Source organism: Syngnathus acus, chromosome 21 (genome assembly GCF_901709675.1).
Source record: "Syngnathus acus chromosome 21, fSynAcu1.2, whole genome shotgun sequence".
In the NCBI taxonomy this organism is placed as follows: domain Eukaryota; kingdom Metazoa; phylum Chordata; class Actinopteri; order Syngnathiformes; family Syngnathidae; genus Syngnathus; species Syngnathus acus.
The window spans coordinates 1,932,652-1,959,777 of record NC_051105.1 but is presented as its reverse complement, the minus strand read 5'-3'; the positions used below and the strand labels follow the sequence as shown (position 1 = coordinate 1,959,777).

Below are 27,126 nucleotides of genomic sequence, written 5' to 3'. Positions count from 1 at the left end.
TATGCAAGTACGATATATTTTTCAAAATAAATATTTAGTAGATTTTGGTACGCGACAGCTGACATCTTGGGTTTAGTTCCCCTTTAAACGGGTGAGAATTATGACTCAAGTGCCCCCCCCCCCTCCCAAAAAAAAGCTTCTTGTACCACTTTGCTACATTAGGGACGCTAACAAGTTTGCTAGAGTTCTTCACTGTGGTACTGAGAACCATAGCTAGTTTGCTTACTATGGTTCTGGTCCGAGTCCCCCTACGGCACAGGTGTCAAACTCAAGGCCCGGGGGCCAGATACGGCCCGCCACATAATTTTATGTGGCCCGCGAAGACAAAATGTGCATCAAATTTGTGTGTCGTTACTAGAATTACAAATTGTCTTCACTTTTAATAATATCTTTATTTTTAATATTTGACCAGTTTTTACTCGTCTGCTTTGAAAACGAGTTATTTGTCAGTTTGTTTTGTAGCTTTTACTGTATATAATATGAGGTGCTCATACATTTATTTGGGTTGACAGTCATAATGGCCCTCCGAAAGAAGCTATGACTACAATGCGGCCCGCGAAAAAAACGAGTTTGACACCCCTGCCCTACGGCAAAGCAAGCAGGGTGTCATCACCCTCTTCTCTCATGAGAATGTAAACAGGACGGTTTGCTATACCGACTGACGAGTGAAACAGCACTAAAGCTAAACAGAAGACACGTTTGGTAAGACAAATCAACATATTAGATCGGGTCAAGGTCAGACAGGTTTCGTGCCACGACCAAACTGGGCCGAGACCATCGAAAGGTCGATTCGAATGAAGCATGCTGAGGTGTTGCAAGGTACTTGAAAGGCGCAGCACTGAAAACTTAAGCTGTTGAAGGCACAAGCAACTTGGGGAACGGGCCCGCCGTCTCTGGTCTCCACATCCTGAATATTTTCATTGCAGCCGGCGGGATACGAACTAAAACCAGATCACAATTGCAATGTCCGAATCTCTCGCCAGAACCTTGTCAGCCAGGAAGTGAGCTTATCGATCAGATTGTCAGTTTGTAAATGACGAGTTGCTCCCGTTCTGAGAAAACCACAGACTTCAATTGCGACGGACGGACTAAAGGGTCCCAAGAGTGCGCCCAAAAACGTTTCAACAACAATGAAAAAAGGAACAGGGTCACTCCAGAGGCGCAGCAGAGATGCACAAGTTGTTTAAGGCACAAGCTACTTGCACAATCTTGTCAAAGGTAGAAAGGTTGGAGGTGCGCTCCGCAACCGCGGCGAATGGCTTCTCCACAGGGCCAGTGAGCATGGCGTACCTCCGCCTCACTATGGACACCACCTTCTCCACGTGAGCTTGCACACCTACTGTGTCAAGCGGCGAGACCTTCGCTCCCTGACTCTGGTCGTCTTGAAAGCGAGCGGCGATGCCAAAGCGAGCCCCGCGAGCGGCCACAGCATCGCCGATGTCCAGATCCCGACTGGCCAAAACCACGTCGCCCGGGAGCAGCTTGCAGAGAAATCCCGAACTCTCCACCAAGGTCCGAGGACCGAAGTTTCCCAGGACTCCCTTGGAAACAAAGGTGACCACGCCCTGCGGTGCCACACCGATCAAATAGTTCAAGACGTCGCCGCCCGCCACCGCCGCACCTTGCTCGTTGCCCCGGGCAACCGGGCCCTCGCAAGGCACTGTGAAGCAGTCCACGATGACGGCGCAGTCCGGGCAGGAGGAGCGCAGGGCCACGGGCAGGTTCTTGCGCAGTTCGGCTCGAGAGGGCCAGAAGACGGCGGTGGGCACCAGGGTGGAAGACATGATGTTGACCACGTGATGCACGGTCCGGACCACCGAGCCCACTTTGACGCCGAAGCGATAGGCCAAGTCCTGGTTGCGCAGGTCTAGGCGGAGACGCATGAGCGTGAGCAAAAGCTGCTGGAATTTGGACAGCTTGGCGTTCCTGATAGCATCCATGTGCGGTGCCAGCAGTAGCATGACCGTCTCCAGCACAAAGAAGTTCGGCAGGCCCGTGTAGAATTTGACCTTTTCCGCGTCGTTCCGAAGGGAGTTCTCCGACAGGGACATCTTCTCCACAGACTCGCGCAGCACTCGATTCTCCCGCCTGAGTGCTTTGAGCACATCGTCAAAGTTCACAGACGTCTGTGCAAGCATGTTGTCATTGTCGTCACTCAGAGACTCGTCGTCATCATCCGTGAAAGACGACACGCTGCCCTCGACTTTGGCCTCGATTGAACCAGGCTCATCTGCTCCGGACCCGCCCTGGCGCTGCAGGAAGAGCAGAGCATTGGCCGCCTCCACACGGGCTTCCTGCTTGTCTGGGACTTCGGGTGGACTGGGCTCCTTCATCTCAGGGGAAATGGGCGTGAACACGGAAGGAACATAGTCCGGCGAACGAGGGTTCTTGACTTGTTTACCTACATGTGGTGAGAACAGATACAGGAAAAACTTGGATAATGTTTTATCAGATAAAACATGGTTGTGACGCGAGTCCAAAGAAAAGGGAGAATGGATTTGATAGCAAAAAACAACTTTTACTATTTAAATAGAGAGAAGAAAATAGTTCTAGTACAGTAATAATGGAAATTTTCTCCCAAATATTATTATTATCGTATTTGCCTGTTTGGTTGATCATGCAAGGGGCAATGAGCACCCAAAAAGTGAGGTAGACGTGCTAATCACAATTTCCAAGTGCTGACATGTGTAAGATGCGTTTTTGTATAGAAAAGCACTTCTACACATAAAATCATGAAGTATGACAGTAACTGAGCATGCCTTCTTGGGTGGCGTGACCGTGATTGGGACAGTTGACCAAAGTAAATGAACACAGTTTATAAGAGGTCAAACATAGCAAAGAAAGTGTAAATATACAGCCTATAAAAAAAACAAAAAAACAACCACTGGCAGTTAAAATGAAAGTAATACCGGATATGAAGTGAGTGCTGCACAAGCGGCTGCCGTCGTTGGGCGCCCAGCCCTGGCGGTTGACGGCCGCGATCCACCGCTGCTTCCTCTCGGGGTCCCGCGGGAAGCGATAGAAGGACAGGCCGGTGCCCGGCGTCCTGCGGTTCCTACAGCCTGCCACCACACACGTGTGAACCATAGCCAGGCCACCAGAGAAGAGCGTAGGGCTCGGCTACCGTGGCCTAGCCGAGCCTAACGCACTAGCTGCTGCTGGTACTGTTTTGACTCCCAAAATGGTGGCCAACCAGCGGGAGCCAGGAGGGGGAGGAGCGACGTTACTCCTTACGCCATGACGTCAGCCGACGTAACAACTTTTGATAACCACCATGAGGGCAAACGAAATTACAAAACAAAAATGCTGCACCCCGACCTTTTTCATTTTCAGCCAATAAATGCTCTAAATGGCAATATTTGTATCAAATAATAAAATAAAACGATCATAAATAAGGTGCACTTCATGTACTTTCAATTCCCTTCCCCATCTTTCATCATCCAGATTTGGCATGGATCGATATCAAATTCTGTAAACTGGGTTTGCAAATGAGTAAAATCATATAAACATAGTTGTAAAAGGCCACCATGTATGCATCCATCAATTTTTAACAGAAAAGATTCAACAGCTGTGTCCAAAAAAATCACAGCTCAGTTGAGTATGTGATTATTTTGTTATTTTTATTGTTGCATCAGTACGCAGTGTTGAACCTAGGTTAACCCGGACAAATTCAACCCATTCCTACGCAAAGAATCACTTTTAACTCCATTTGAGTTTATCTGCAAGGACAATTTGTGGTAGATTTTTTTGCAACTTCCACTGCAGAGATCAGCCACTCTGTTCTGTTAACTTTTTCATTTTCACATCACCCAAAATAGTAAATGACTTAACTGTACCTGCTGTCACCAAATCCTCGGTCACGCGATGGTGGGAGTGATGTCAGCATGATGCTATTCCTCCAACGCTGATGTTTCAAGTCATAGGGCCTTGGTTCACTGGACGTGAACCTATTTTCGGAGTCATGTCGACTGAACTGCGGTCATCTAAGGTTACATGAGGCAAATCATAAAGGTGGACGTCACGTCATCGAAGGATAGATGTCTGGAGTCATAAAGTTGTACAGTTGAGTTGCGATGGGGCTGGATGTTTGGCAAACCAAAACCGGCCGTCGGGGTCGCCGTCAGCAAATTTATTTGCACATGTTTCTGTTTTACTCTACGAGTATACGAAACTTTGAGATAAGATCTTGAGTGGAAGAGGGCAATGGATCCGAATTCCAATCCGTTTTTTTCCGACGCCACCGACTTTACCAACATGCTCCTCTCCGGGCTCCTGGACGGACTGAACTTTAGTGACGAGGGGCCAGAGAATGGAGAAAGGTCTCCCATCGCGAGGGAGACCTTACAAACGGATCTGATGTCCGGGGCCTCGAGGACCGGGAGCTGCTCCGACGCGGTCAGTCCCAGCACGATGTGCTCGGACGACGACATCGGTGCTACCATCGGGGCCAACTGGAGCTCGGCCAGTCAAGAACTGTGCCAAGAGGACAACGGCGGTATTGTACTGGAACGACTGGGGTCAAACTATTCCAGATCATCCGAGGGACAAAAACTATCCAGCCGCCGGGAGTCCTCTCGGAAGCCCTCGATGGAAAATGACGTCGGTTCTCCAATGTCCCCCCCCAACGCGATTCACTTAAATGCAGACATCCAGGAGGCGATAAGAAAAGCCTCCATTACCATCTACCAGGGATTAGTCCGTCACGTAGACCACTTCAGTGATTCAAAAGACGGTAACGTTGTTTTGTGCGTCGATCCCACCGGAAAGCCATCGCAGAACGAGTCGAGTGTCAAAGTTTCCGAAGACACTTCCGTGTGGAGTGATGCAGAGGGCGCTGGGACACCACTCCTTATGTCACCTCGAGGAAATCTGGAGCTTGCGGCGCTAGACAATGAACAAGATACGGTATCCAAATCCTTAAATGCCTCTCCACGGAGGTCTGGAGGCACGCCAGAAGAATTGAGCTCCTCTCCTTGTCAGGATGCATTTTTTTTAGACAAAGACATAAACCCAGAACGTGAGTCTGCTTCCGATTTGTGCAAGAGTTTAAGTCCTGCGCTCGAGTTGTGCAAGAGTTTAAGTCCTGCGCTCGAGTCTGGTTTTGCCATCCAGGAACCCGGATTGGGTTTTGATTGCACCCAAGAGCCATCAGAACAGGACAGGTTTTCCCCCGCCTCACCCTGTCTGGACGCGGGGTCAAAATTGAGTCCGTCACTGCTGAAGGAACAGAATGCGGAAGAGAAGGCAGACGCTTGCGAGGCGTTCTATCTTCAAGACGAGGAGGACTCGGGGTACAAACCATGTGGAGATTCAGATGCGGTGCAAGACGAACAATTCAATTCCTGCAGATCATCGCAAGCAGAGCAGCAGGACAAAGATGAGACGTCAGTCCTGATCTTAGCTGACCAGGCCACGGACCTTGCGGAAGATAAAGACAGGCTATCCAAATCCCCCGGACAGGAGCGGTTGGAAGTCATTGAACAGAAGGTAACTACACCCAAATCTTTGAGTCCAACAGAGCAGCACAGAGATGGCACACCAGTCTTGATGGTCACTAGTGGGGGGTTAGACTGTGAAGGAGTTAACAGCGAGCGTGACATCAGAGTGGCCAAGTCCTTGAGCCCACCGTCATCAGGACCACAAGAAGCCGCTATGTCACCTGCACTGATTTCCCCTTGTAGGGACGACTTGACCGAAGATCAAAACAGCGCTGATGGATCCTTATCCCCAGACCAAACGCTCGAAGCACCCGAGAGCATTCCCGAGCGCCAAGCTTCCGCCACAACGGACAAGGACCTCCTCGATCAGGATTGTGCGGAAGACGATCTCGTGACAGAAGGCGGCGGCACACCGTCAAAATTACAGAGCCCGTCATCCCAAGAGGAACTAAACAGAGAATCATCTTTGAGTTCATTCGAGGAAATGGTTCTGCACAAAGATTCGGGGGATGAGACTCAGCAAAAAAAAGCCCCGCTGATCCTGGAGGAGTACTTCAACGCTGCCATGAAGAAATTCTCCAACACGCTACTGGATGCTTTGATTACTCATCTTGACAGCTACAAAGACACCAAAATGGGCCTGCCTTTGCCAGTCAACATGAAAAGTGAGAACGCAAATTTTGCTTGGGGCCAGGAAGCGGATGAGACAGACGACGCAAAGCAAGATGGGGAGCAGCCTTCAATGTCAGCATTTATGGGATAGGACGGTGCCCGCGAGACGCTTCAGGCCGGCGTGGAAGCAACCAATAGCAGTGGATTTTAAAATCCGCCCAATTCTGCTCTAATGACCCAAAAACAAACGGCCGACAGGACAGGCCAGATGACATTTACCAGTTTGCCTCCATTTGGGGGAAATCCGGATCAATGTTCTCGCTTCCATACCCACCATTATTCCCAATGAGGGCTCGTGATGTTTGCACTATTTTGAATTAAACAAAAGCTTCATGAGGGTTCTTGTATTCACGTAACTTCTGTCGAGAGACCAGCTGTTTTGTCATGCGTGTTTTTTAATGAAGGGAAGTTGCACCAACTCTGCGTTTGTAGATCAATCCGTACTAGCGGAGGTTCCAACAGCTCCGCCTCCCCCGAATCCAGTTGGAATTGTTTCAAACTCCAAATAAAAATGAATAAGGAATAACAATGTCAATTTCAAAATCTGAACCAATAGTGGCAAGTGGAGCACAATCTACAAATCCAAATGCTCACGCTGATCTTGTGGATGAAAAAGTGTGTGTGTGTGTATTAAATGTCACTTGCGGCCAAAACAAGACTCAGCTGCATAGGTTGAGCGTGTAGATGGTGTTGTTCCGCGCTCCTTCCACGTGCTGGAGCCTCCTCAGCTCACTCAAGCACAGCATGTAGACGGGTGCCTTGATGCCCATTTTCGTGATCCTCTTCAGCTCCTCCATCCTAAACTCTCGCGTGTCCTCCCCTGGAAGCGGAAATGTCATATTTAAGGCCTGGAATTAATTATTTTTCAAGGCTCACAAGGGCAACACGACGATTAAAATTGCGTTACTTTTTTTCTTCACCTTTTGTCGTACTCTTTTTCAAGATGGCTAACATCCAAATTCGTAATCATTTTCAGTAAACACTGAATGTAAACTGACCTGGACACTGGACCAAGTACTCATTGATGTGATGGACCGCCTGGTTGAGGTCGTTCAATGTAATCTGCTTCAAAAACGCCGGCAAGCTTTGAAACTCTTGCTCAGACACGGCATTCACACATCTGTGAAAACGCAAGCGCGCACTGCTCATCATGGAATTAAAAGAAAAATCTCAAAGGGTTAACTATCGATCACAAAAGTCAAACGAACGTTCATGTCGATGGTCGCAGAACCAAAATGGGAAAACGAGAATCTCGTAATTAGCCATCATCACTCAAGTGGCATTAAAATCGAGAAACTGTAACAAATGGCGAAACTTTATTCCCTGAGAAAAACCTAGAAAATGTCCGTCGCAAAATGCATCGTCACCTTAAAAATGAAACAAATGAATAAACCTGTCTAAAGAAGAAAATGTTGGCATGCTCTTAACGACAGCCGGTTTGAAACTTGACAGTTACCTGCGATTGTGTTGTGGCTTTCTCAGCGGCTTCTGAGACTCCAACACGAGCTACAAAAACAAACGGTACACTTGAAATGACGAGACGCGCCGACAGCTGACAGTAAGAGCGACGCGCTGCTCAGACAATGGCGTACTTTGCAGATGTCCTGCGTGACGGAGCTCAGATGGGGAAACTCGGGGGTGCTAATCTCATAGCTGTCCCTTGTCGCTCGAGGGGGGCTGAGGTGGAAGTCCTCTGTGACTCCGTCCAAGTCCGCGCACTCCTGTAGAAGGAAAGACCCAAATGATTCGAAACTATTTGACAAAACGCACAGGCAGTCCTAACAAATGACTTGGCCCATATTTCTCATCTCCATCATTTTGCCTTGAAGCACCTGCATGCCCGGGATCTGCAATTCGGGCATGTCGTATTCCCACGCCTTTCGGTCCAGGACGGAAGCGCTGCGAGGCGTCTCGAGAAACGCTATGGAGTCCAGCCTTTTGGCGACCGTGGGCTCGAGCTGCAAGACAAACGGATCTGAAACCAACGGCACCGGTGTGACGGCGTCGCCATCAATTTGCGCTACCTTTTTGCTGCCGAGTAGACGTTTGAAAGCGGGAGTTTTGAAGACCGGCACTTCGGGGGTGTCGGGCAGATGGACGGCGCCGCTCGGAGATTGGGCGTCAAACACAAATCGCGGAGGTGACGCTGAACAACAGCCGTTTGTTTTTGGGATCTTGAACTCCAGCGTGGAGAACGCAGGTGGCTCAGGAATCTTCAAACTTTCTACTAGTGACAGACAGACAAGCCGAATTATTTTAAAATAGTCTATAAATGTTTTGGCCAAAGTAACAGCAGCAAGGCTAGTGGTCACTGTGACGGACTTTGCTAACTCTTGCTTACCTTCTTGCACACTTTCACACACAGTGGGGACTGGCGGTTTTACGAGGTCCTGCGCTGGGCTGCAGAGGAACACGTAAAAAAAATATATATATATAAATATATATTTTTGAAAGGGTTAGAGATTGTAGAGACACATGTCCTGTCCATGTTAAGCTTTTTTTATTGTACCTTATGTCATCGCTCATCTTCTTGAAGAGATCCATGGTGATTTCGGAGAAGCCAAAGTCTTCCATTTGCGGCATGCGCAGCTCATCCTCATCCACGCGCAGCATGCACGTGGGCATGGGTGGAGGCAGCGCGGAAACGTCCAGGCAGGGGAGGCTCAGCTCAGGCATGGTGGGCGACTCGGCGCTCTTGAAAAAGGTCCGGCGGAGATCCAGCTTGCACAGGCCGAAGTCAGACAACTTGGGAGTGCGCATGGGGCCGTCGTGGCTGGGAGGCGCCGCTGCCTGAGGCGACATTAGCGGCCCGCTGCATTCCTCTGCCTCCACATCATCTTCGCCATCATCTTTTTCAGGCTCGTTCTCACCCGACTCTTTGTCCCCCAATGGTAGAGGTGAACAACAATTAAAGAAAGTCTGGTTTAATATGTGTTAAGTATAAGGATGATTTCTTTTTTTTTTTTTGTGTGTGGATTCCGTAGCACGCTGTGCACAGTGGTTGAGAAAAAAAAAAATCCAGCATTTTTGAAAGCGTGGAGTGTGAGAATATGCACATAAAATAATTACAAATAATCAAACCTAAAGAAACAAAATAATGTAATATAAATATATTTTAATACTAATATACTGTCATATAAAAATCTGTCACTATTACTTACCGTTAGGCACGCGAGCATCTGTGGGAGCTTGGTATCCGTAATTTTCAAAGTGTTCCGTGAGCGCACACACGTCGTGGGCAATGTTGCTCTGCACGGCCCTGCAGGCGTGGATGAAGGTGTCCACGTTTATCTTGCGCGCATTGTGCTTTCTCAGCTCATCCTGCAGCTGACCCTGCAACCCACAAAAACTTCGTACTCCTTTGTGCCATGTAAAAAAAAAAAAGAGTCAAGAAAGGTCACCTCTTTCAATTATAAATTATCATTTTTAAACACAACCAATGCAATTTCATTCACCGCACTGCCTGATGCGCCACCTGTTGCTATGGAAACTTTGTTTATTTTTTTTATTTATTTTTTATTCAACAATGGTAAAAATACCTCGTTGGAAATTAAGTGCTAATATATTTTTAAAGAAGAATGTAAGGTAAAAAAAAACCTATGACTAAAAAGACGTCATTTGTGGAGTACTCTTGTTTGTTACCTTGAGGCCCAACACCTCACAGTTGAAGTCGTGATAGGCTCTCATGGCTTTCGCTGCCGCTTCTAGAAATATCAAAAAATCAAATAAAAGACCATTTATGCTGTTGACTTCATTGTGTTACATATAAAGATGCATCAGGAATGTTGCTGTCAAACTGACTAACCGCTGTCCGGGCTGTCGTGACGATTTTCGAAAGTTTTCTGGAGACGGGCCGTCTCCGTTTCCAGCGTTCGGCACATCTTCTTCAACTTGGCGAAAAACTCCGAGTCGGGGTCCATTTTCAAAGCGCTAACAATCACATTAATGCGAGACAAACGACTCCAACCGCTCAATTATGGCGTTGGTAAAGTGGATGTTGTTTTGCTTTTGGCGCCGTTGCCTCCAACCCGGAAGTTTGACTTCTTCGCTTCTTGAAATGTTTTTGTTTTGCGATAGCGCTCTCTAGCGACAGATTCCTACATGTACGAACGCTCATGTTGGAGCCAACGTAGTGTCTAAAAATGTATGCTAAAAATGCTATAATGAATAATAATAAAAATTTTGGTGGAATTAATTTAAAATGCTAACTACTTCAAAAAATCCACAAGTAATTTCTCCAAAATTTTGGACATTATAGAAAATAAACGCCTTTGTGTCTTGAAATCATATTCCTTTTTTATTGCAATATTACAGATTTCCTTTTAGCAGAAATATACTTTTTGTTTCTCAAACTCAAAAACGTATAACATATTCATATAGTAATTATAAAAGTAAATTAAATGGTATTTATAGTATTTATATTGTATGGACAATGAGAATTATATATGCAAAGCAATTAATCAGTACGATATTATAGCTGTATAGAAATTGGAGCGGCCAAAAAGTCCTTTTCCAATTTAAAAGATTTATTACAAAGGTAAAAAGACAAATGTGTAGAAATTATCACCAAATGTAGGTATTGATTTCTTGAGGGTTGCCTTAGTGCCCTGAATAATTAATAAGTATAAATTTTATTCAATCAAAATGACGTGTGGACATTGACAATAATATTAATACAACCCACATTACTCTACATTTCTTAAGAGTCCATGCCACGTGTTATTAAGCAATTCATTGGATAACTACACTACAGCACCTTGAAATGCGGACAGTGTCCAGACTGTTTTTGTACTTACTTTTATTTATTTAATTACTTTCACCAAAAATAGCTTGTGCCATCTGTGCAGATTTCACAGACAGCAATATTCACGTAGGAACAACAGAGATCATTTGATGCTCTTTATTGATTATTATTGCTGTGATGATTAAAAGGAGGGATGCCTCCAAAACAGGGGTGAGCAAAATCCGGCCGGCCCGCTGTCTTCTTTAATATGACAACTCAAAAAAATGCGGACGTTTGTAAATCAATGTACCAATCTATTTTACATTCTAACTTTTATTGTCTAAATACACACTTTTACTTTTGCATCAATAAATGATGTGCAAATTCTGTATAGCATGAGAATGATAAAATATATAAATATTTATAGAATTCAAGATTCATCTATGAATGAGCTGTCCCATCTGCTGGTTTAAAAAAAATCAAATAAAAAAAATGCAGCCCTTGAGCACAAAGGTTTGCCCACCCCAAGTCTGAAATGTCTATTTCCTCATGCAAATCCCGCATCCAGCTCCACCAGCTTGTCCAAATCCTTGCGCAGGTCCGGGTAGGCCTGCAGCACCTCCTGAAAGTCGTCCCAGGACAGACTGAAACACTGGCAGTCGGTCAGCGCCTTCACCGTGGCCAGATGTTTGCCTCTGGTCAGCACGCAAGCCTCTGCTCAACACGCACACGCACACATGTAAGAGGCAGAGTCGCGGTGGATGAACAAAGACTTACAGGCAGGCAGAACTGACAATTAATTCCAAGTTAGAGGAATTAAAAAACAGCCTTCCCCCCCTCTAATGTGGAAAGCCCGCTAAGCTATGAGATGGACTTAAAGGCTGAGAATTAAATAAATCCCCCTAACTGGAGAGGTTGCAGTGTTTACTTTGTGTTTAAAAGATGCTGACATCATAGCCGCTTGCATGTGACAAATTTCAGAGTACAGTCTCTGTATATTGGATGGATGGATGGATGGATGGATGGATGGATGGATGGATGGATGGATGGATGGATGGATGGATGGATGGATGGATGGATGGATGGATGGATGGATGGATGGATGGCGAACATGGCACTGGGGAGGATAATCCATGAAAAGCTGCTGTTCACTTTCTTAAATCATAGTTGTGTTTGAGGATTATTACAGAATTTTACTGGAAACAATTTGAAGAGGGGGGCAGATGCTGACGAAAAGATTTGTTTCACACGACATGACACACAAATTCACCCCTTGCAGAAAAAAACATTATCTAACAATCTGGATTATTGTGTGCTAAAGCGGGAGGGAGCTTTTTTTATTTGTTCTTCTGTTGACGCAGTTGTGATTTTAGCTTAGCTGTTTTTGCATCTATCTTGTATCGGTCTCTGTTCCTGCACATGTCGCTGTGTAAGATCCAATCGTACCTCCAAAGAAATCTCCGTCGCAGAGCTCCCTGTGAAAGTCGTCTTTCTCCTCCAGCACCTGACCGTGGTCTATGAAAAACATGCGGTCTCCCGGCGCGTTCTCCCGGATGATAACGTCGCCCTCCTGGAACACCTCGTAGTCCAGCCTGTGCACCATGCTAATGAGCACATTCTCGTCTTTGTTCCGGAACAACGGCATGTTCCTGAGCAGGCGGCTGCACATCACTGTCAGGATTTGCTAAGGCAAAGGGAAAATCAGCAGATGTTCTGCCGATCATGTAATCATGGGTCGGAACCGGCTTTTCTGCTGTTACCTCCCTCAAGGCAGACGACACGGTGTGCATGACCTCCTTCTCGTCAAACCATTTCCCTCCGTAGCGTGCCTGGTAGTAGTTGGTGATGCGCAATTGCAGCTCTGGCGGGAGTTTCATGAAGGTCATGTAGTGCTCCAAGCGGCTCATCTGTGACGACAGATCCAGACAAGTACTTTTTGTTTCCATATCCGCATCTGCATCTTTAGCGGTTTCAACGTGGTGTACCTTGCTCTTGTACTCCTTGGCGGCGGGGTCGATGCTGGCGATCATGGCGGTGGCGTTGGCCACCAGCACCGTGTACATCAGGCACCCGGACACCATGCTCACCATCACGATCCACATCTCCACGTAATCTACAACACCACCAACAAGTTCCTACCAATACCAAAAAGCTTTGGAGGACCACTGAGTGTTATTTTGGTGAGCTTTACATGCACGCACTGGTGGGAGCATCCATGGATCCATAAGACAGCGCGATCATCTGCGAGAGAGCTCGGAAGACCCCCCAAGAGTACTTCACGATGACTGTGGCATTCTAGAACACACGGTTTGAAAGCCTGAGGTTTGACAAATGCTTCAGGTGTACTGGGTGAGATGGAACGTACCATCAGGTTCTCCTTACGGACCCAGCAGTCGGTGGGGAACTCCTCCAGCATGGGCACAAAGTACTGGATGCAACCGTTCCAGTGGCACAGCAAGAAGATCATCATGAACAGGGAGAGGATGCGGAAGAACAGGCGCACCACCTCTAAGTTTGCGTTGGAAACCTGAAGAACAGGTCAGCTAAGAACCTTTGGAGGATTATTTTGAATTCTATTCCTCACAAAGTCAACTCACTTTCTCCACCTCGTTGAAGAAGCGCACCAGCCTGGACACCCGTGCCAGTCGTATGAGGCTGAGGATACGTACAAACATGAGGATCCTCATCATCCTGGTGGTCTTGGAGGGGTTGTCATCACTGTGGTAATGTAAATCCTAAACGCAATGGCACACTCTTATCTTCTGACGTCCTCATGATTAGAATGGTGCTTCTGATTACCGCAAAGAGGAGGATGTAGCCGATGGGAAAGGCGGCGATGACGTCGGGGATGAACCACGTCCTCAGGTAGCACACTCGGATCCGCTTGATGTCTAGGATGGCTTCCTAAGGATTGGCGGACGGAGAAAGTTGAGCATTGAAGCTTCACGATATTTTTGCGTCATCTTTGGCATCAGCCAATAATTCAATCATTAATAATAATTCAATCGTGCTTTGGATAAATGGATAGATTGATATTAGCACCGATGAGCTTTGTTTTCATTTGCTTCCTAACCCAGCGGTTGAGAATGGCTTCTGTGGAGCATCTGTAATCCTGATGTTTGTCCCGGCCTTTTCATCTGTCACCTGACTCGGTAACACAGATTAACAAGCCTGGTCACTGAGATCATCAGCCTCAGTGACGCGAAAGCCGCTAAGCCGGGTTTTCACCTTTTGTCACATCCGGCCGGCCAATCACCGGAGGCCCATCTGCACTCTGCCGCGTTCTCACGACTCACTCGCATGCTTGAGCGAGAACTTCATTGTATGACCTTCTCTGCACTCTCCAACCCAAGCTAATGGATCTCATTTAACTTGAATGAGACACATTTTAAAGATGGTCCACCTCTCCGTTCTCGCTGATGATGCCCATGCGGAAGTTGAGCGCCACGTCGATGAGGAAGAGCGTGTCTGAGAAGACGTTAAAGCCTTCCCAGGCTAGCCCGCTGGTGCCGTCCAGGAAGGCGATCTCCATGGGGATGCCGATCAAGTTGAGGAAGGTGATGGCCATCATGCCCATGATGTAGTAGCTCCTGTGGGAGGCGGAGCATCATCAAACTTGACTAGTCAAGGCTGTGTTAACTCATTCAACGCCATTGACGGTTATAGACGTCAAAGATATTTACTGGGTTGGCAGTGAATGAGTTAAACACACACACACACACACACACACACTGTGCGTGTCTCTGTTACAAGGCTCAGATGACTGTGTGATCACCTTACTTGATTAAAGCAGATTCTGCGGCGGAATCATGTTCGTCCGATGCTTTCTTCCCGAAACGGGTGTCCTACAGTGTTCCTGAATGTCCCCCCTCGCACCAGGCTATTATTAACACCTCACATTTATTAATAGCTGAAAATCTCTGCCTGCTCAGTCAGCACATTTTTGCTCCAAATGGGAATTGCGGCAGGTGAAAATGAGTCGGCCCAGGTTGACTTCTTTTTACACTTGCGTGACAAAATGTTGATAATGGAGGTGCAATCTTTTAAGGTGCGGCTAACTTCTTTTCACAACAGCGTATAGAGATGCAAATGTCAACAAAGGTGTACCTCATGAGGCTGAAGGGATGTATGACGAAGACGCCGCTCTGCAGCTGGCGGATGCACTCCTTCTCCACGGCCACCTCGCTTCCGTACATGTAGAGAGATTGGCGGTTCTGCTGAGGCAAGAGCAGCGCCCGCCACCCGCAGGGCGCCCTCTCGCATCCCGCCGCCGCCGCCGCCGCCGCCGTTCCCCGAGCCCTCAGTCTCTGCATGGCCGCCGTGGCACAAAACGCTCGCCTCATCGGACCATCCCGACTCGACTCCAGCTATTCTTCCAGACTTGTACTTCTTGTTTGAGTTGATTTTATTCTTCTGCTTCTTGTTGTTCTTCAAGTTCTTGTCTTCCTCCTCTTGAAGTTTGTCTCGTCGTCGTTCTTTTTCTTCCAGTTCTTTTCTTCTATTTATTTGTCTTCTTTGGCTTCTTGTCGGTATTCTCTTCTTCCAGTTCTTTATGTTCCTCTTGTTCTTATTCCTCTACTTTATATTCTTATTCCCTTTCTTGTTCTCGTTCTTTGTATTGTATTTGTATTCCAGTTCTTTCGAGGCAATGTCTATGTTTTAAAAAGTGTTTTTTAAAATATGCCCCTCATCTTCATTGTATTCTTCCCGTTCTTCTTTTTCCCTGCCTGCTACTTTTCCAATGAAGAGCTCAACCTTAATGAAGCGGCGTGGAGGCAGGATGATACCCACCCTCATCCCTCCCTCTCGGCCTCTCTCATCCATCCCTCTTCCTCATCTCTCTCTCTCTCTCTATATATTTCTGCTCCTCCCCTCCGACCCTTCTTCCCTTTCTCTCTGCACTCATCAACTATTCAAGATGTGACTTTCGTCCTCTATGAATCATGCCAAGAGGCTAAAGTCCAGTTGTCACTCATCCTCGAGCGTCCGGTGTGCATGTGATGGATGGATGGATGGATGGATGGATGGATGGATGGATGGATGGATGGATGGATGGATGGATGGATGGATGGATGGATGGATGGATGGATGGGCTGTATGCGTGTGTTCTCAATTTTCTATGTTTGTGCGACTACAAGCCATATTGTATTGAAATGTCTCAGTTTTTGTTTGTACAAGTCTGTATTTTGTGTGTGTGTGTGTGTGTGTGTGTGTGTGTATTACTGTTGTGCTCGTGTGAACCTTGCTTGTGGAGCAGCGAGTTCAGTCTGGGCCATTACGTTCCCTCCATCCATCTATTCGACGTAGGATGTAATGAAATCCTTTTTCGTTACCTGAGCACTCTGCAGCAGCTCAGTGTGGCTTCTTTACACTTGATCAACAACACGACAAACACATGAGCACGTGTGCACGGATACACACTGGGAGTTATTTCACATTTGTTTTTGCTTGGACGGATTTAATGCAGCTGTGGCGAAGGGAGGATTATCTTTGAGGTCATGTCAGTTCTAAAAGGTAAATGAATGCTGCGCTTCAAACCAGGCTGAAAAGTTGATAGCGAGCATTTCAGACCAGAGGAAGCAATCTTGAAAGAGTCTTTTTATGTCCTGTCAAATGTCCACGGCTTTTAGAGTTAGCCACATTTACAGATTTCAGTCCTTCAGTCCAAGGTTGGCTTCATTTCGTCAAGCTTTATCATCACGGGAGGTAATTTGTTGGCTGTAAATGCTAATCAGCACGCTTGGAGAGACATGAGAGCAGCTGCTGATTGGGTACAATGTCTCTGAAAAAACACGGAAGGCAACATGAGGACTTTGCAATGTCTGCAGTAGAGCTGCTAGAAAAAAAGGGGAATATTTGCAAATAATATGCTTTGCTTACTTTTTTGTTTATACAGGCCACAGCTGCCGGGGATAATGACTCAGGGCTTCTGCTTGCTTACGCCTGAATTTTCTTCTTTCGCTGACGCACAGACATGCACACACAGACACACACAAATGCATTTTTCATATTTCAATACTCCAGAGTCTGGCCCCTGCTCTATATTTTTCGTCCAGCAGCAGCAGCAGCAGCAGCAGCAGCAGCAGCAAACAATTTGAAGGCACAGACATGCACAGCTAAAGCAGAGTCACATCTTGCATTGTCTGCTTTGCTTCACAGGGAGTCCTTTTAATTGGATACTTGGTCAGGTCAGTTTAAGGTCTTGCTTTTCACACTTGTCTTGTGCGCTAGGGGGGAAAAAAATATATTTTTTACGTATTACAATTTTTTATTTTAAGTTTTAGGGGCGGGGGTCATCTAGAAACGTATTATTTCCCCAATAAATCAATAATAAAAATGTACCCCAAACACTTAATTTAACCAAAATAAAAAATTACCTAATTATTATAAAATTATTCAAATTGCTTTTTGAATTAATTTTTTATATTCATGTAAATATACGTCATTTTATCAATCAATCAATGCATCGTATTATGTATGTCTTACGAAAACACTACATATCCCAGAAGGCTTTGCTTTCGGTTGATGTGGTCACGTGACGACGAGCCGGTTCCTTCCTGGTCTTCTGTGAAGGTGACAGCGCGAAGCAAACTGCGCACCGCGAAGTAACGTCAGACACCTGAAAAGTGAGTCTTACGTTTTCGCTGGTGCATTTTTGTCCACATTTCCCTTGCACGACCTCATTTCTGAGCGCAGATGCCAAAATAGAGCGCTTTTCGAGCAGTTTAGCTTGTGACGTCACGACATTGACTGCGCTAGCAGATGCGCTGTTAGCCCCTCACGTGCGTTATGCAATGTAGGGCAAAAGAGATCTTTTCGGCCATTAAACGTGTTTTCGACGTCTATTGACATGTGATCAGTAAACTGACCTCCCACATGTTAATGTTTGCATACGATTAGTTATCAATGGGCTTTTTGATGACGCATGATTTGTAACGACTCTTGTATTAAATTCAACGTGTAAAGTGTATTATTGTGAATCGAGGAACCTTCATTTTCACCATTTATGACCATATAAAATCTGTCTGATGTATCAAATGTGGACCCGACTGTCTGTTGCTGCACTGTCTCAGGCACCACAAGTTTCACTTTCACTAAGAAACTTTCAAGTTTGGATATTGATGAGTTAGTTGTGTGATCCAGACCTGAGTAAGAGATCATGACAGAATCTCTTTCACGTTCCGTCGTAGGTTTGAGATGTCGACCGTGTCTGCCGCCGCTGCGGATCCCGCCGCCATCACCGAGGGCGGCGAGCAGAAGAAGCCGCTCAAGCCGTGCTGCGCTTGTCCTGAAACCAAGAAAGTCAGAGACGCATGGTAAAAACGTTGCATTATCAAAGTACTAAATCTTCAAATACTGATATTATTGTATTTATCTTCTCCACAGCATCATTGAAAAGGGTGAAGAGAACTGCACGGAACTCATCGAGGCTCACAAAGACTGCATGAGGCAACTGGGATTCAAGATTTAAACGTTTTGTTCTGGGTGTATGTGTGTGGTAAGTAAAGTCAAAATGACACATCAAGGTGATCCACCTCAAAGAAAGTGATCTTTCTTACACTTTGAGCAAGACAAAAGGGCTTTCAAATGCCAATTCTGATGAAAGCCTGAATTGTGTACATGCTCAGTGTACAGCGTGGATATTTAAATCGTGAAAATGGTGTCAGTGATATGTGGGGAGTCAAGTGGCCCGGGTGAAATGCTAATTTTAGCTTGTTGCACTTGACTGTACAACCTTGCAGCCACCTAAACATGACCAGTCTGTTTTCACTCTTTAGATGTGTGCCACCTTTTCATCCGTTCCTCCCTCATCAAAATGAACGACGACAGCCCGCAAAGTTTTTGGAAAAACAAAACTTCTCTTTTTATTTATTTTTTTCTTATTTGTGATGATCACTGCAGTTGAAATTTAAATAAAAGTTCTATGCAATCATCCCTATGCTCCTAAATGTTTTTTCTTTTAAGAGTGGATGGTGAATTATTAATGGTGTGATGCCTTCCTAACCTTCTTCCCCCTTCCCTGAATGGTTGGTGTCCCTGGTATGCACTCAGGCGTTTATAAATAGCTTCATGTCAATACTTGACATATCTGCATACTTCTCTGTAGTGGACCGTACATCATTTTGTCCTTTACAGAGCTAATGCAAGTATTAACAAAGTTGTAAATGGAAAGGATTATTGAACAAACAGAATTGAATGTACTGCTTCATTTTAAAGTTCCTCGGGGCTCAATATTATTTCATAGCTTTGATTTTAATTATTTTTTTTTTTTAAGTTTTAAAAATTGCAAATTTCAAACGGTTGCATTTGCGAAAATAAAAATGTGAGATTTTTTTCTATTTAGAATGTATGTTTGCATTGGAATAATTCTAACAGCTGGAGATTGGAAAAAATCTTTCCAAATAAATAACCAATGTTAATAGAACAACCCAATTGATCATATTTCAACACTTCTAATTCTTTTTTAATCCATTGACAACAATGGATGACATCATGATTTCACAAGCCTTGGCAGAGGTCTCCTCTCCCAACTGCTCTTGCTTTTTGTCAATTGAGATGGGGAGTTAAGTACGCCAGGGAGCAGCAGTGGATATTTTTAAGTGAAATCAGACCCGCCGTGTCATCCATCTTGTTTTGACGCGCGTCCTAATCCACTCGGCCCTGTTCGAGACAGAACTGACACAGGAACACAAAAACCTTTTGGGCCCGTCAGAACCTCTGGAGAGTTGACAGGGGCGCAGAGTCCTTCCCACTTCCTGCCTGCTTCTTTCTGGCTGATATGTTAAGTAGCGGGCCTGCTTTCTGTCGGCCACTCGCGTCCTCCTTGGGTTTCAATTCCAAACATGGTGATCCTTGTGGGGACTCCATATCGACGACACCCCACTCCCACTCCTCCTCCTCCTCCCGGCTTAACCGCCTCCCTCCAGCTGTTGTCTCCACAGTGCAGGCCGGCGATTGAACTGAAAGAGTGGCCACCCGAGATGGAAAAGTGGTCGCATAATGAGATTGTTGTAGAACCGTGAGAAGACCCTGAAGAACTTTCCGAGGGAATCGATTTGGATTGTTGACTTTCCCGTCTTTTCCTGACATGAGTGTGGAGAACGCCAGTCTCCTAGATGTCCTGTTTGCCGCCCCGGTTTGCGATGGCTGGAGCAACAACACCGAGGGTGCCCTCTACCATCTGGGCAACACCGTCCTGTTCCTGGGCTACATGGGTGGCAGCGGGGCCTACGGGTGCCTCTTCATCTTCGGCCTCCTGGCCCCTTCCTTCCTGTGCCTGACTGTGTGGGGCTGGTTGACGATATGCGGCCCCGACGCGGTCACCTGGAACCTTTTGCTGCTTCTGGCCTGCCTGTTCCAGATCTGCCACCTGCTGTACCGCCTGCACCAGGAAGGCCTGCCCAACGAGGAGCTGGCCACCCTCTACCGGGTCGTCTACGTCCCGTTGGGGGTGCCCATCCAGGTCTTCAAGGAGATCGCAGGCGCCTTTGAGAACAAGGTGCTGGAAATGAAGGCGGGCCAGACGTACGCGGTGGAGGGCAAGACGGCCATCGAGAGGCTCTCCTTTCTGCTGTCTGGCAGGTGGGTGTCTTGAGTGCTTGCTCTGGTTCAACTTTGTTAGCTGGAGTGGTCCCCCAGAGCAGGTTTAGTTCCCAAGCAGGGCCACTGGTGATCTGCAGTTCCAGGACTTAACAACGCAGATGGATCTTGTTGTTTTTGCTACTTTTAGATAGCGGAAACACTTCTGCTTGATTTGTTTTGACAGTTGGCTCCCACTCGTGCAGTTTTAAAAGCCTACTCGCTGTTAGCACCATGCTAACAGCTCACCGCAGTTCTTTTCAAGGCCCCCCAGAAATGATGACACCAAGTACCTCACTGGTCTCTGTGACGTAATCGGGCCGGCCATCTTTCACACTGGCTGCAACCCTGAACAGGATAAGCGGTACCGGTACCGGAGATGATTTATGACCCAAGGCGGTCGGTCATAAACCATGAGTTTTCTATTCCTTTGATCAAGTTCAAGGCCTTGGGTAATGCATCCCTCTCGTCCATACGGAGATCATAAGGGAGGCAGACGAGTGAATGCTTAACGACGGGGGTCAGCTCATTCCAAAAAGCGCTAATCTGCTGTTACAGCGTCAGCGTGTACTTGGATGCTTTCCCCAGCAGATGTTGGAAGCAACGTGCGTTTCCTCGTGCTCGCCGCAGGGATATTTTGCTTCTGCCTCTGCTTCCTGTTCAGCCCCATTTGCTGCAGAGCATTGGGTCAACTCCCAAGCAACAAAATCAAAGAAGTACGCTCAATGTTTTACACAGAAAAGTAGTTCGCAGAGTATTTGTTCAATTGTTTACAGACTTTAACGGCCTCAAATTCTGCCGAGGTTGTCTCAGGTAAAAGTGACCAAGAAGACATGGAAGATCAGATGCTGCAGCCGTAGAGGAGAAAAGGGAATTTTTAATGCGATCCCGTTTGAGTCGGTGGATTATTTTAAAGCCGTCTTGCCTCCCCCCGACCGAGGAACGTCCTGATGACTTTATCCATCGTCTCTGGCACACGAACAAACGGAGCTTGACGCAGCAAATATTCGCGGCGCAGGACAGTATTTCTCGGTTCCCCGCGGAGTTCATTACGCAAATGTTCGGAAAAGTCACCTCAATTTAATCGGTGACCTTCAGCGCTCTAATCTCGCTTTCCCTCTTTAACCTTGTCACGCCTGACGTCAGGATTAACGTATCTCTGGAGGGTCAGTTCCTGCACTACATCCACCCACACCAGTTCCTCGACTCACCCGAGTGGGAGTCCCTGAGGCCCAACGAGGACGGAAAGTTTCAGGTAGCGTCACGCCGCATGGCCTACAACCGCATCTTTACTTAGCTACTTTCAAAGTCATTAGCTAAGTCATTAGCTAAGTAACCGGACCAGCCCAAATTTCCGATTTCTGTCCCACTTTTCTAAAGGCGTTTGTTCAAATTCAGGTTACTCTGACGGCAGAGGAGGACTGCCGCTACGTGTCTTGGCGGCGCCGCCGCCTGTTGTCCCTCATGTCCAAGGAACGTTACGTGTGCCGCCTGTTCGCCGTCATGCTCGGCTACGACATTGCCGAGAAGCTGTACAACCTCAACAACAAGCTGTACATCAAGAGCGGCGTCCTGCTGGACATCCGCCTTCCCAGCCTCTACCACGTCCTGGCCCCCTCGTCGCAGAGCAGCGAGGGCGAGCCCCCCGAGCGGGCCGACCGGCACCCCCGCCGGGAGTCGGATCCCGACCGGGGACGCCGGGCCGAGAACCCCGTCGGGCGGTCGTGGCCGTCTGACCCGGAGCTGCCCTCTGGTGAGGACTCCACCAGCCTAGTCCTGGAGGACTTTGCCGACTTGGCGGGCTCCTTAACCGACTATGGCAGTGAGAGGGATTATTTGAGGTAGAGGGGGTCGCGAGGGGTTCCGGAGCTAACACACTGGCTCACCCGCTTAAGATACATGTAAGTACTGCACTTGGGTGGCGTGGCAGACGGCAAATACGTGTGCATGGATGCCACCTTTCACAATAACACGATATTAACAATCAGACAAATACGTTTTCAGAAAATTAAATATTTCGGAAATATTTATATATGATTCTATTTTTGTGTCAGAAAAAAAAACGACGACTCCCCCAATCCATTATTAATTAATTAATCCATCAATAAACAAGTTTGTGCTAATAGATAAATGTGACGTGATTCTTCCCTGTTTTAATTAGCAAATTGGATGCAATTTGCTTTGCGCGTTCACCGTTTTGTGAACTGATATTTTGCTCATTTGTGGCATCCAGTCCAGTCTAATTCCATTTGTGTCCACAGGGGGGGACGTGGCCGGAGGAGCAGCTCGCTTCCAGAGGAGCCGAGCGCCTCTTGCTCCCACCGACACTCCCAAACTCTGACCACACCATTTTTTTCTTTTGACCTTTCACTATTTGGACCACAGTTATTTGTTTTTGTTTTGAGTCACACATCACTTGTGCTCATTTCATGTTATTTTGCTGAAAAACACAAACGAAATTGCGTGCTTCCTCTGTACATAAAATGCATTACTGTAGTCAACCATTAGCATTTCTTGTTGTTGTTCTTAATATTGAACATCCACCATTCTAATGTGAAATTGTCCAATTGCAGTTGATTTATTACCACAGGGGGCCAACATTTCTCCATAAAGCTTCTGTGCAGAGTGCAGTGAAAATGTTTCTTTCTGGAATGATTCATGTACAGGCTATTTTTAGCTGTTATTTTTAAGCCTGTGTGTAAAATGACAACAATAAACACACTTGCTAACTTGGCCTCCTTCACTGTGTCTATTTGCCTTTGGTTTAGTTACTCCTCTCATAACAATTGACGGATCACCGTTCATTGATTTGAGTCATAGCTAGAATTTAGAAATGACAAAAAAACATGCTAATGTGTGCCTACTCCACAGTCTCCATTTTGTCGCGACGCTCCATTGTCCCTCTCCCATTTTTCCTCGTTTGGTCTCTAAAGTTGGTGTCAGAGCTAGCTGCACACCTGCACAAAGTCATGTGACCATGGAGCTCCTCGTCGGATGTTGATGTTGTTCACGCACAATGGAGCCTCGCGCCTGATGACAAAACAGAAAAAAAAAGATTTGTCTTTAAATTCGGCCTAGCAACAAGTGACACTCCAGTCAATTTTAAATCGATTAAAAAATGTCATTCTGGCTGGCAAAATATTTCTTCTCCACAAACAATTCTGAATTCTGCCCAGCAACAAATGATTTTAATTGTTGCCTTCGAACACTTTGAAAAACATTATCTGAACAATTCAACCAGTTTTGCACCATCTCTTACTAGCTGAAACGAAAGCTTTGGAAAACATCTCCACCCCGTGGCCTGGCATGCACATTACAGTAAAACCTAAATGGCTGCAGGGCTTACCATCGACTCAACAAAACTAAAGAATCGTGTTTATAAAGCATTTCTTTCTATACGTACCTGGGCGCGGCAATCTGAGACAAACAGATGGACTTGAGATGGATGTCGTTCTGGCGGTAGAAGCGAGCGCCCGTGTTTTTCAGGGTGATGGAGTGGATCTCACACAGCGCCACCGGGTGAGCCAACATCATCCGGTACATCGTCGCGTCTGTTTGACTAAAACGCAAACACATTCATTCATCACTGCGGACAGTTATTACCTCCCCCAAGGATGTCACCATTGCAGATGACCAATAGGGAAGTAAGTGATGACTGTCAGGCTAAGAAAAACATGCCATGGACCTTGATTCAGATATTTTATGAGGTGATGGCAGTTCCAGTCTCGTTCAAGGTTTGTTATAGTGGAAATGCTGGCACACCACACATTATAGGTATCAGGAAAACATGATTTTTGTCTTGAATGAAATCAAACAGTCGGATGATAGACAGGGTTCGGCGGCGGTACCCACAGCCGGAGTCGTCGTCGTGTCTCCAGTTCTCCGGTGGTCAGCGTCACTTCCACTTCTGCGCTTTTAGCGAGAGCAGACGCTTCCAACACGAGAAGGATGTGATGAGCTGCAGCGCATGCATGACAGATGACATTGAGATCAGTCACACCGGGCGGGAGGTGCTCCAAATTGGAGGAGGCCTGCTAAAAAAGTCCCATTTTCCACATTGCTCTTTGTTTTGGGGTTGGCTTTACTGACTTTGAAATGTTCTTGTTGGAAAGCACTAGATTGATTTCTCCTTTGCGTGTGCAGGGTCACTCAAACGCAGCAAAGGAGCTCATTAGCTTGCTTCTGCTGACTAACGACGTTTCCCCGCTGGCTTTGTCTTTGATGTTTGTGCCGCAATTAGGAGACCGTTTGTACGTTGGCTTTACTTTTCTATCCACATGAGGACGCTCATCAGGAAGGGTACGAGCTCCGTTCAACATTCGCAATGTACACAAAGTGGATGCATTCTCACCGCAGAAAGGCGGCAGAGACGTGGTGAGCAGGAACAGCTTCTGCTCGCTGGGGAGGGGAGATGAGGTGATGCCGCACTTTTCGGACAGACCTGAAAGACACACAATAAGCTGCCATTAAAGATGAAATTGGTGCCAAATATTGACATTAAAATAAAGCTTCAAGATTCGATCACTGACCGATGGTGGGGCACGTTCCCTGGAAGGCGTTGCAGTGGAGGCATCGACCCTGCAGGAAGTTTTGGTAGCTGTCACAGGGGATGCCGCTGAGCCGGCACGAAGCACTCAGAGAGCTCATGTACACGTGCAGCGCCCTCATGTGGTCACAAATCACATAGCCGTACACTGGAAGGAAGCCCAAAACTGACAAATCCACACGAAAAGTGGTAGGATTCAAACAGGTGCTATTGAGAGTGCCAGAAAATGGCGTGGTTTACTTCATGAGGATGCAAACGTTAGAAAGGCCAGCCAAAAATTAGTACGGTCCAGTTCAATGCCAAAAAGCAGTCTTCAGATCGAATTTGTTTTTTTGTACCTTTCACAAGATTTGATGATTTGATTTTTTTTTTTTTTAAAGTGTAGTCTATATTTAGTATAGGGCGGAACTCACCAGTGGCAAACCGGGATCGTGTGCATCCCGTCTGGTCGTTTCCACCATTCAGGAAAAAGTCCACGTGGCCGACCGGGATGGAGATGCCAAAGTCTGATAGGTCAAAACAAAAAAAACAACACACCGTACAAGAAAATGAAGGCTTAAGATTCCCATTTTATGTATTTTGGTGCAAATATGACCTTACAGTCTGAGTCGGTGTGTATGGCGTCCACAAACTGCGCGTCGGATGGGTCCAGACGGTCAAAGGTGTCGGCGCCCTTAAACATGGGACCGGCAGGGTCCAAAGCTGGAGAGAAACAACAGCAAATGTTCCGGATCGCAATCCAAATCAAATGAATACTCGTCGAGGGTTTACCCGTGATTCGTCCAATCCTGCCATTAAAGAGCGTTCCCACAAATCCGGCCACGTGTGCACCTAAACTGACACCGATGAAGTGGAACGACTCCAGCTTGCATCCGACTTTCTGTTTAGGATAGTCAGCAATTAGGGAAAAAAATAAAATGCGATGCGAAGCTGATCATAAATCACAAGAAAAGAATTGTGATGTCGAGTCGTTGGCAACCTGCAGCCGATTGATGAGGACGGAAATCTGCAGGGCCACCTCCTTGTAGTTGTCCACCACCAGGTTGTAGGCGAACGAGGCGGCGCCCACCCAGTCCACCATCAGCACATTGACATCCTCCACGGCAAGCAGCGACTCGGCCAGATCCAAAACCCACGAGGGTTTGCTGCCCAGTGTTCTGCGCATACGACATAGACGCTGTGATTTTTGGTCTGCGTGTAAGTGAGGCGCAGATGCAGCGCAGGGCGTGGCTTCTCACCTGTATCCGTGCACGACGACTTTAGTGGGCCGCGTGGTGTTAAAGGCGCTTCCTGGCATCTGGCGGAAGGTGCGCGCACAGCCCAGGCGCTCTCTGGTCATAAGCAGGAAGCGAACCCGTGGCTGCGCTCGCTGCTGCCTCTGTTGGCGGGACTGCTGCCATGTGGTGTTGCTCACGTCGGCGCACTCGTCCGCCCAGGCCTCCGATCCTCCATGATGATGCCAGGTCGTTTGGCATTATTGCAGTGAAACAACAACTTGAATGCATATCGGAAAGGCTTCCCAGCTAGGAAGGGATTCCTCCTCAATCCGGTTAATATGTCCAATAATATATGGTTTACTAGTTGACTATATTTATTTGAGGGATTATGCTTATTTACTCATTTATTTTCCTTTTAATACCTTACCCTGACTGTTAATATTGACTTAAGTCTTAGTGTTGTACATGATTGAAATCAAGGTATATCACCTACCTTGGACCGTTTGGACCAGCAGAAGACCCAAGAACAGCAGGACGCTTTTGGCCGGGGGGCACATTTCCGGGAGTTAACGGGAGCTTAGCGGTGCTCAGCTGCTCAGTGAAGTCAGTGTCCGGCCCAGGGTGATCGGCTTTCGGCTTAGCGTCACGCAACAGCCGGCCACGGGCACCCATGAACTACGAAACGCCCCATAGAGAACTACACTAACACGTCAAGTTTCGCGTTTTACCACAATATGTGCGAATTTGAATGCATCATAACCCACGTCCGAGGGCAAGTGGGCACGAACGTGATTGGTTGTTAGCTTTCGGGGAAAGTCGTCCCGGATAGGTCGTTTAAGGATACGTCACTCGGTAAACAAACAAGATGTCTACCCACGCAAGCGATAGCTTTGGTAAACTAAACGGACAGTGTAAAAACTTGATCAACTCAAGAAAATTAGGACGTAGCAT

The 27,126-nt window shown here is 46.8% G+C and overlaps 6 protein-coding genes across 14 annotated transcripts; 2 read left to right on the top strand and 4 right to left on the bottom strand.

Moving 5' to 3' along the window:
• Positions 1-587: 587 nt before the first annotated feature.
• On the bottom strand, positions 588-5,060 carry LOC119115025. 2 transcript variants are annotated; one of them, XM_037239134.1, is made up of 3 exons: positions 3,837-5,060; positions 2,910-3,062; positions 588-2,401 (listed from the first exon to the last, which is right to left on the bottom strand). In XM_037239134.1, the coding sequence occupies exon 3, from the start codon at positions 2,331-2,333 to the stop codon at positions 1,149-1,151; it is 1,185 nt and encodes a 394-aa protein (XP_037095029.1). In that variant the 5' UTR covers positions 2,334-2,401; positions 2,910-3,062; positions 3,837-5,060; the 3' UTR covers positions 588-1,148. The 2 variants fall into 2 exon arrangements, with proteins under 2 accessions (XP_037095029.1, XP_037095028.1); XM_037239133.1 differs by lacking the exon at positions 3,837-5,060 and having other exon boundaries at positions 2,910-3,288.
• A 1,425-nt stretch (positions 5,061-6,485) lies between these two features.
• On the bottom strand, positions 6,486-10,163 carry ska3 (spindle and kinetochore associated complex subunit 3). Of its 2 annotated transcripts, none has more exons than XM_037239131.1 (11): positions 9,916-10,163; positions 9,753-9,814; positions 9,272-9,443; positions 8,620-8,986; positions 8,452-8,510; positions 8,135-8,337; positions 7,943-8,068; positions 7,703-7,831; positions 7,567-7,616; positions 7,109-7,230; positions 6,486-6,930 (listed from the first exon to the last, which is right to left on the bottom strand). In XM_037239131.1, exons 1-11 carry the CDS (start codon positions 10,028-10,030, stop codon positions 6,770-6,772), a joined length of 1,566 nt encoding a protein of 521 aa, XP_037095026.1. In that variant the 5' UTR covers positions 10,031-10,163; the 3' UTR covers positions 6,486-6,769. The 2 variants fall into 2 exon arrangements, with proteins under 2 accessions (XP_037095026.1, XP_037095027.1); XM_037239132.1 differs by having other exon boundaries at positions 8,135-8,334.
• A 455-nt stretch (positions 10,164-10,618) lies between these two features.
• Positions 10,619-16,022, bottom strand: hcn5 (hyperpolarization activated cyclic nucleotide-gated potassium channel 5). 2 transcript variants are annotated; one of them, XM_037239409.1, is made up of 10 exons: positions 14,941-16,022; positions 14,237-14,423; positions 13,633-13,737; positions 13,431-13,568; positions 13,199-13,360; positions 13,035-13,128; positions 12,819-12,946; positions 12,594-12,740; positions 12,280-12,517; positions 10,619-11,547 (listed from the first exon to the last, which is right to left on the bottom strand). In XM_037239409.1, the coding sequence occupies exons 1-10, from the start codon at positions 15,174-15,176 to the stop codon at positions 11,381-11,383; spliced, it is 1,602 nt and encodes a 533-aa protein (XP_037095304.1). In that variant the 5' UTR covers positions 15,177-16,022; the 3' UTR covers positions 10,619-11,380. The 2 variants fall into 2 exon arrangements, with proteins under 2 accessions (XP_037095304.1, XP_037095305.1); XM_037239410.1 differs by lacking the exon at positions 14,941-16,022 and adding an exon at positions 14,614-14,911.
• Positions 16,023-16,186: 164 nt separating this feature from the next.
• LOC119115149 (cytochrome c oxidase copper chaperone) lies at positions 16,187-18,768 on the top strand. 3 transcript variants are annotated; one of them, XR_005096103.1, is made up of 6 exons: positions 16,187-16,347; positions 16,730-17,021; positions 17,340-17,459; positions 18,024-18,149; positions 18,220-18,331; positions 18,612-18,768. XR_005096103.1 is itself a non-coding variant. In XM_037239408.1 (4 exons), the coding sequence occupies exons 2-3, from the start codon at positions 18,031-18,033 to the stop codon at positions 18,302-18,304; spliced, it is 204 nt and encodes a 67-aa protein (XP_037095303.1). In that variant the 5' UTR covers positions 16,198-16,347; positions 18,024-18,030; the 3' UTR covers positions 18,305-18,331; positions 18,612-18,768. The 3 variants fall into 3 exon arrangements, 2 of the variants coding, with proteins under 2 accessions (XP_037095303.1, XP_037095302.1); XM_037239408.1 differs by lacking the exons at positions 16,730-17,021; positions 17,340-17,459 and having other exon boundaries at positions 16,198-16,347; XM_037239407.1 differs by lacking the exons at positions 16,187-16,347; positions 16,730-17,021.
• A 734-nt stretch (positions 18,769-19,502) lies between these two features.
• Positions 19,503-23,257, top strand: popdc2 (popeye domain containing 2). Of its 2 annotated transcripts, none has more exons than XM_037239406.1 (4): positions 19,503-20,415; positions 21,559-21,667; positions 21,811-22,165; positions 22,674-23,257. In XM_037239406.1, the coding sequence occupies exons 1-4, from the start codon at positions 19,922-19,924 to the stop codon at positions 22,751-22,753; spliced, it is 1,038 nt and encodes a 345-aa protein (XP_037095301.1). In that variant the 5' UTR covers positions 19,503-19,921; the 3' UTR covers positions 22,754-23,257. The 2 variants fall into 2 exon arrangements, with proteins under 2 accessions (XP_037095301.1, XP_037095300.1); XM_037239405.1 differs by having other exon boundaries at positions 21,811-22,313.
• Positions 22,901-26,962, bottom strand: pla1a (phospholipase A1 member A). Of its 3 annotated transcripts, none has more exons than XM_037239402.1 (12): positions 26,669-26,962; positions 26,197-26,404; positions 25,938-26,115; positions 25,730-25,838; positions 25,559-25,660; positions 25,372-25,464; positions 24,942-25,124; positions 24,764-24,853; positions 24,265-24,370; positions 23,816-23,971; positions 23,370-23,442; positions 22,901-23,232 (listed from the first exon to the last, which is right to left on the bottom strand). In XM_037239402.1, the coding sequence occupies exons 1-12, from the start codon at positions 26,730-26,732 to the stop codon at positions 23,227-23,229; spliced, it is 1,368 nt and encodes a 455-aa protein (XP_037095297.1). In that variant the 5' UTR covers positions 26,733-26,962; the 3' UTR covers positions 22,901-23,226. The 3 variants fall into 3 exon arrangements, with proteins under 3 accessions (XP_037095297.1, XP_037095296.1, XP_037095298.1); XM_037239401.1 differs by having other exon boundaries at positions 22,919-23,255; positions 23,323-23,442; XM_037239403.1 differs by having other exon boundaries at positions 22,919-23,255; positions 23,323-23,442; positions 24,942-25,106; positions 26,669-26,961.
• Positions 26,963-27,126: the final 164 nt, after the last annotated feature.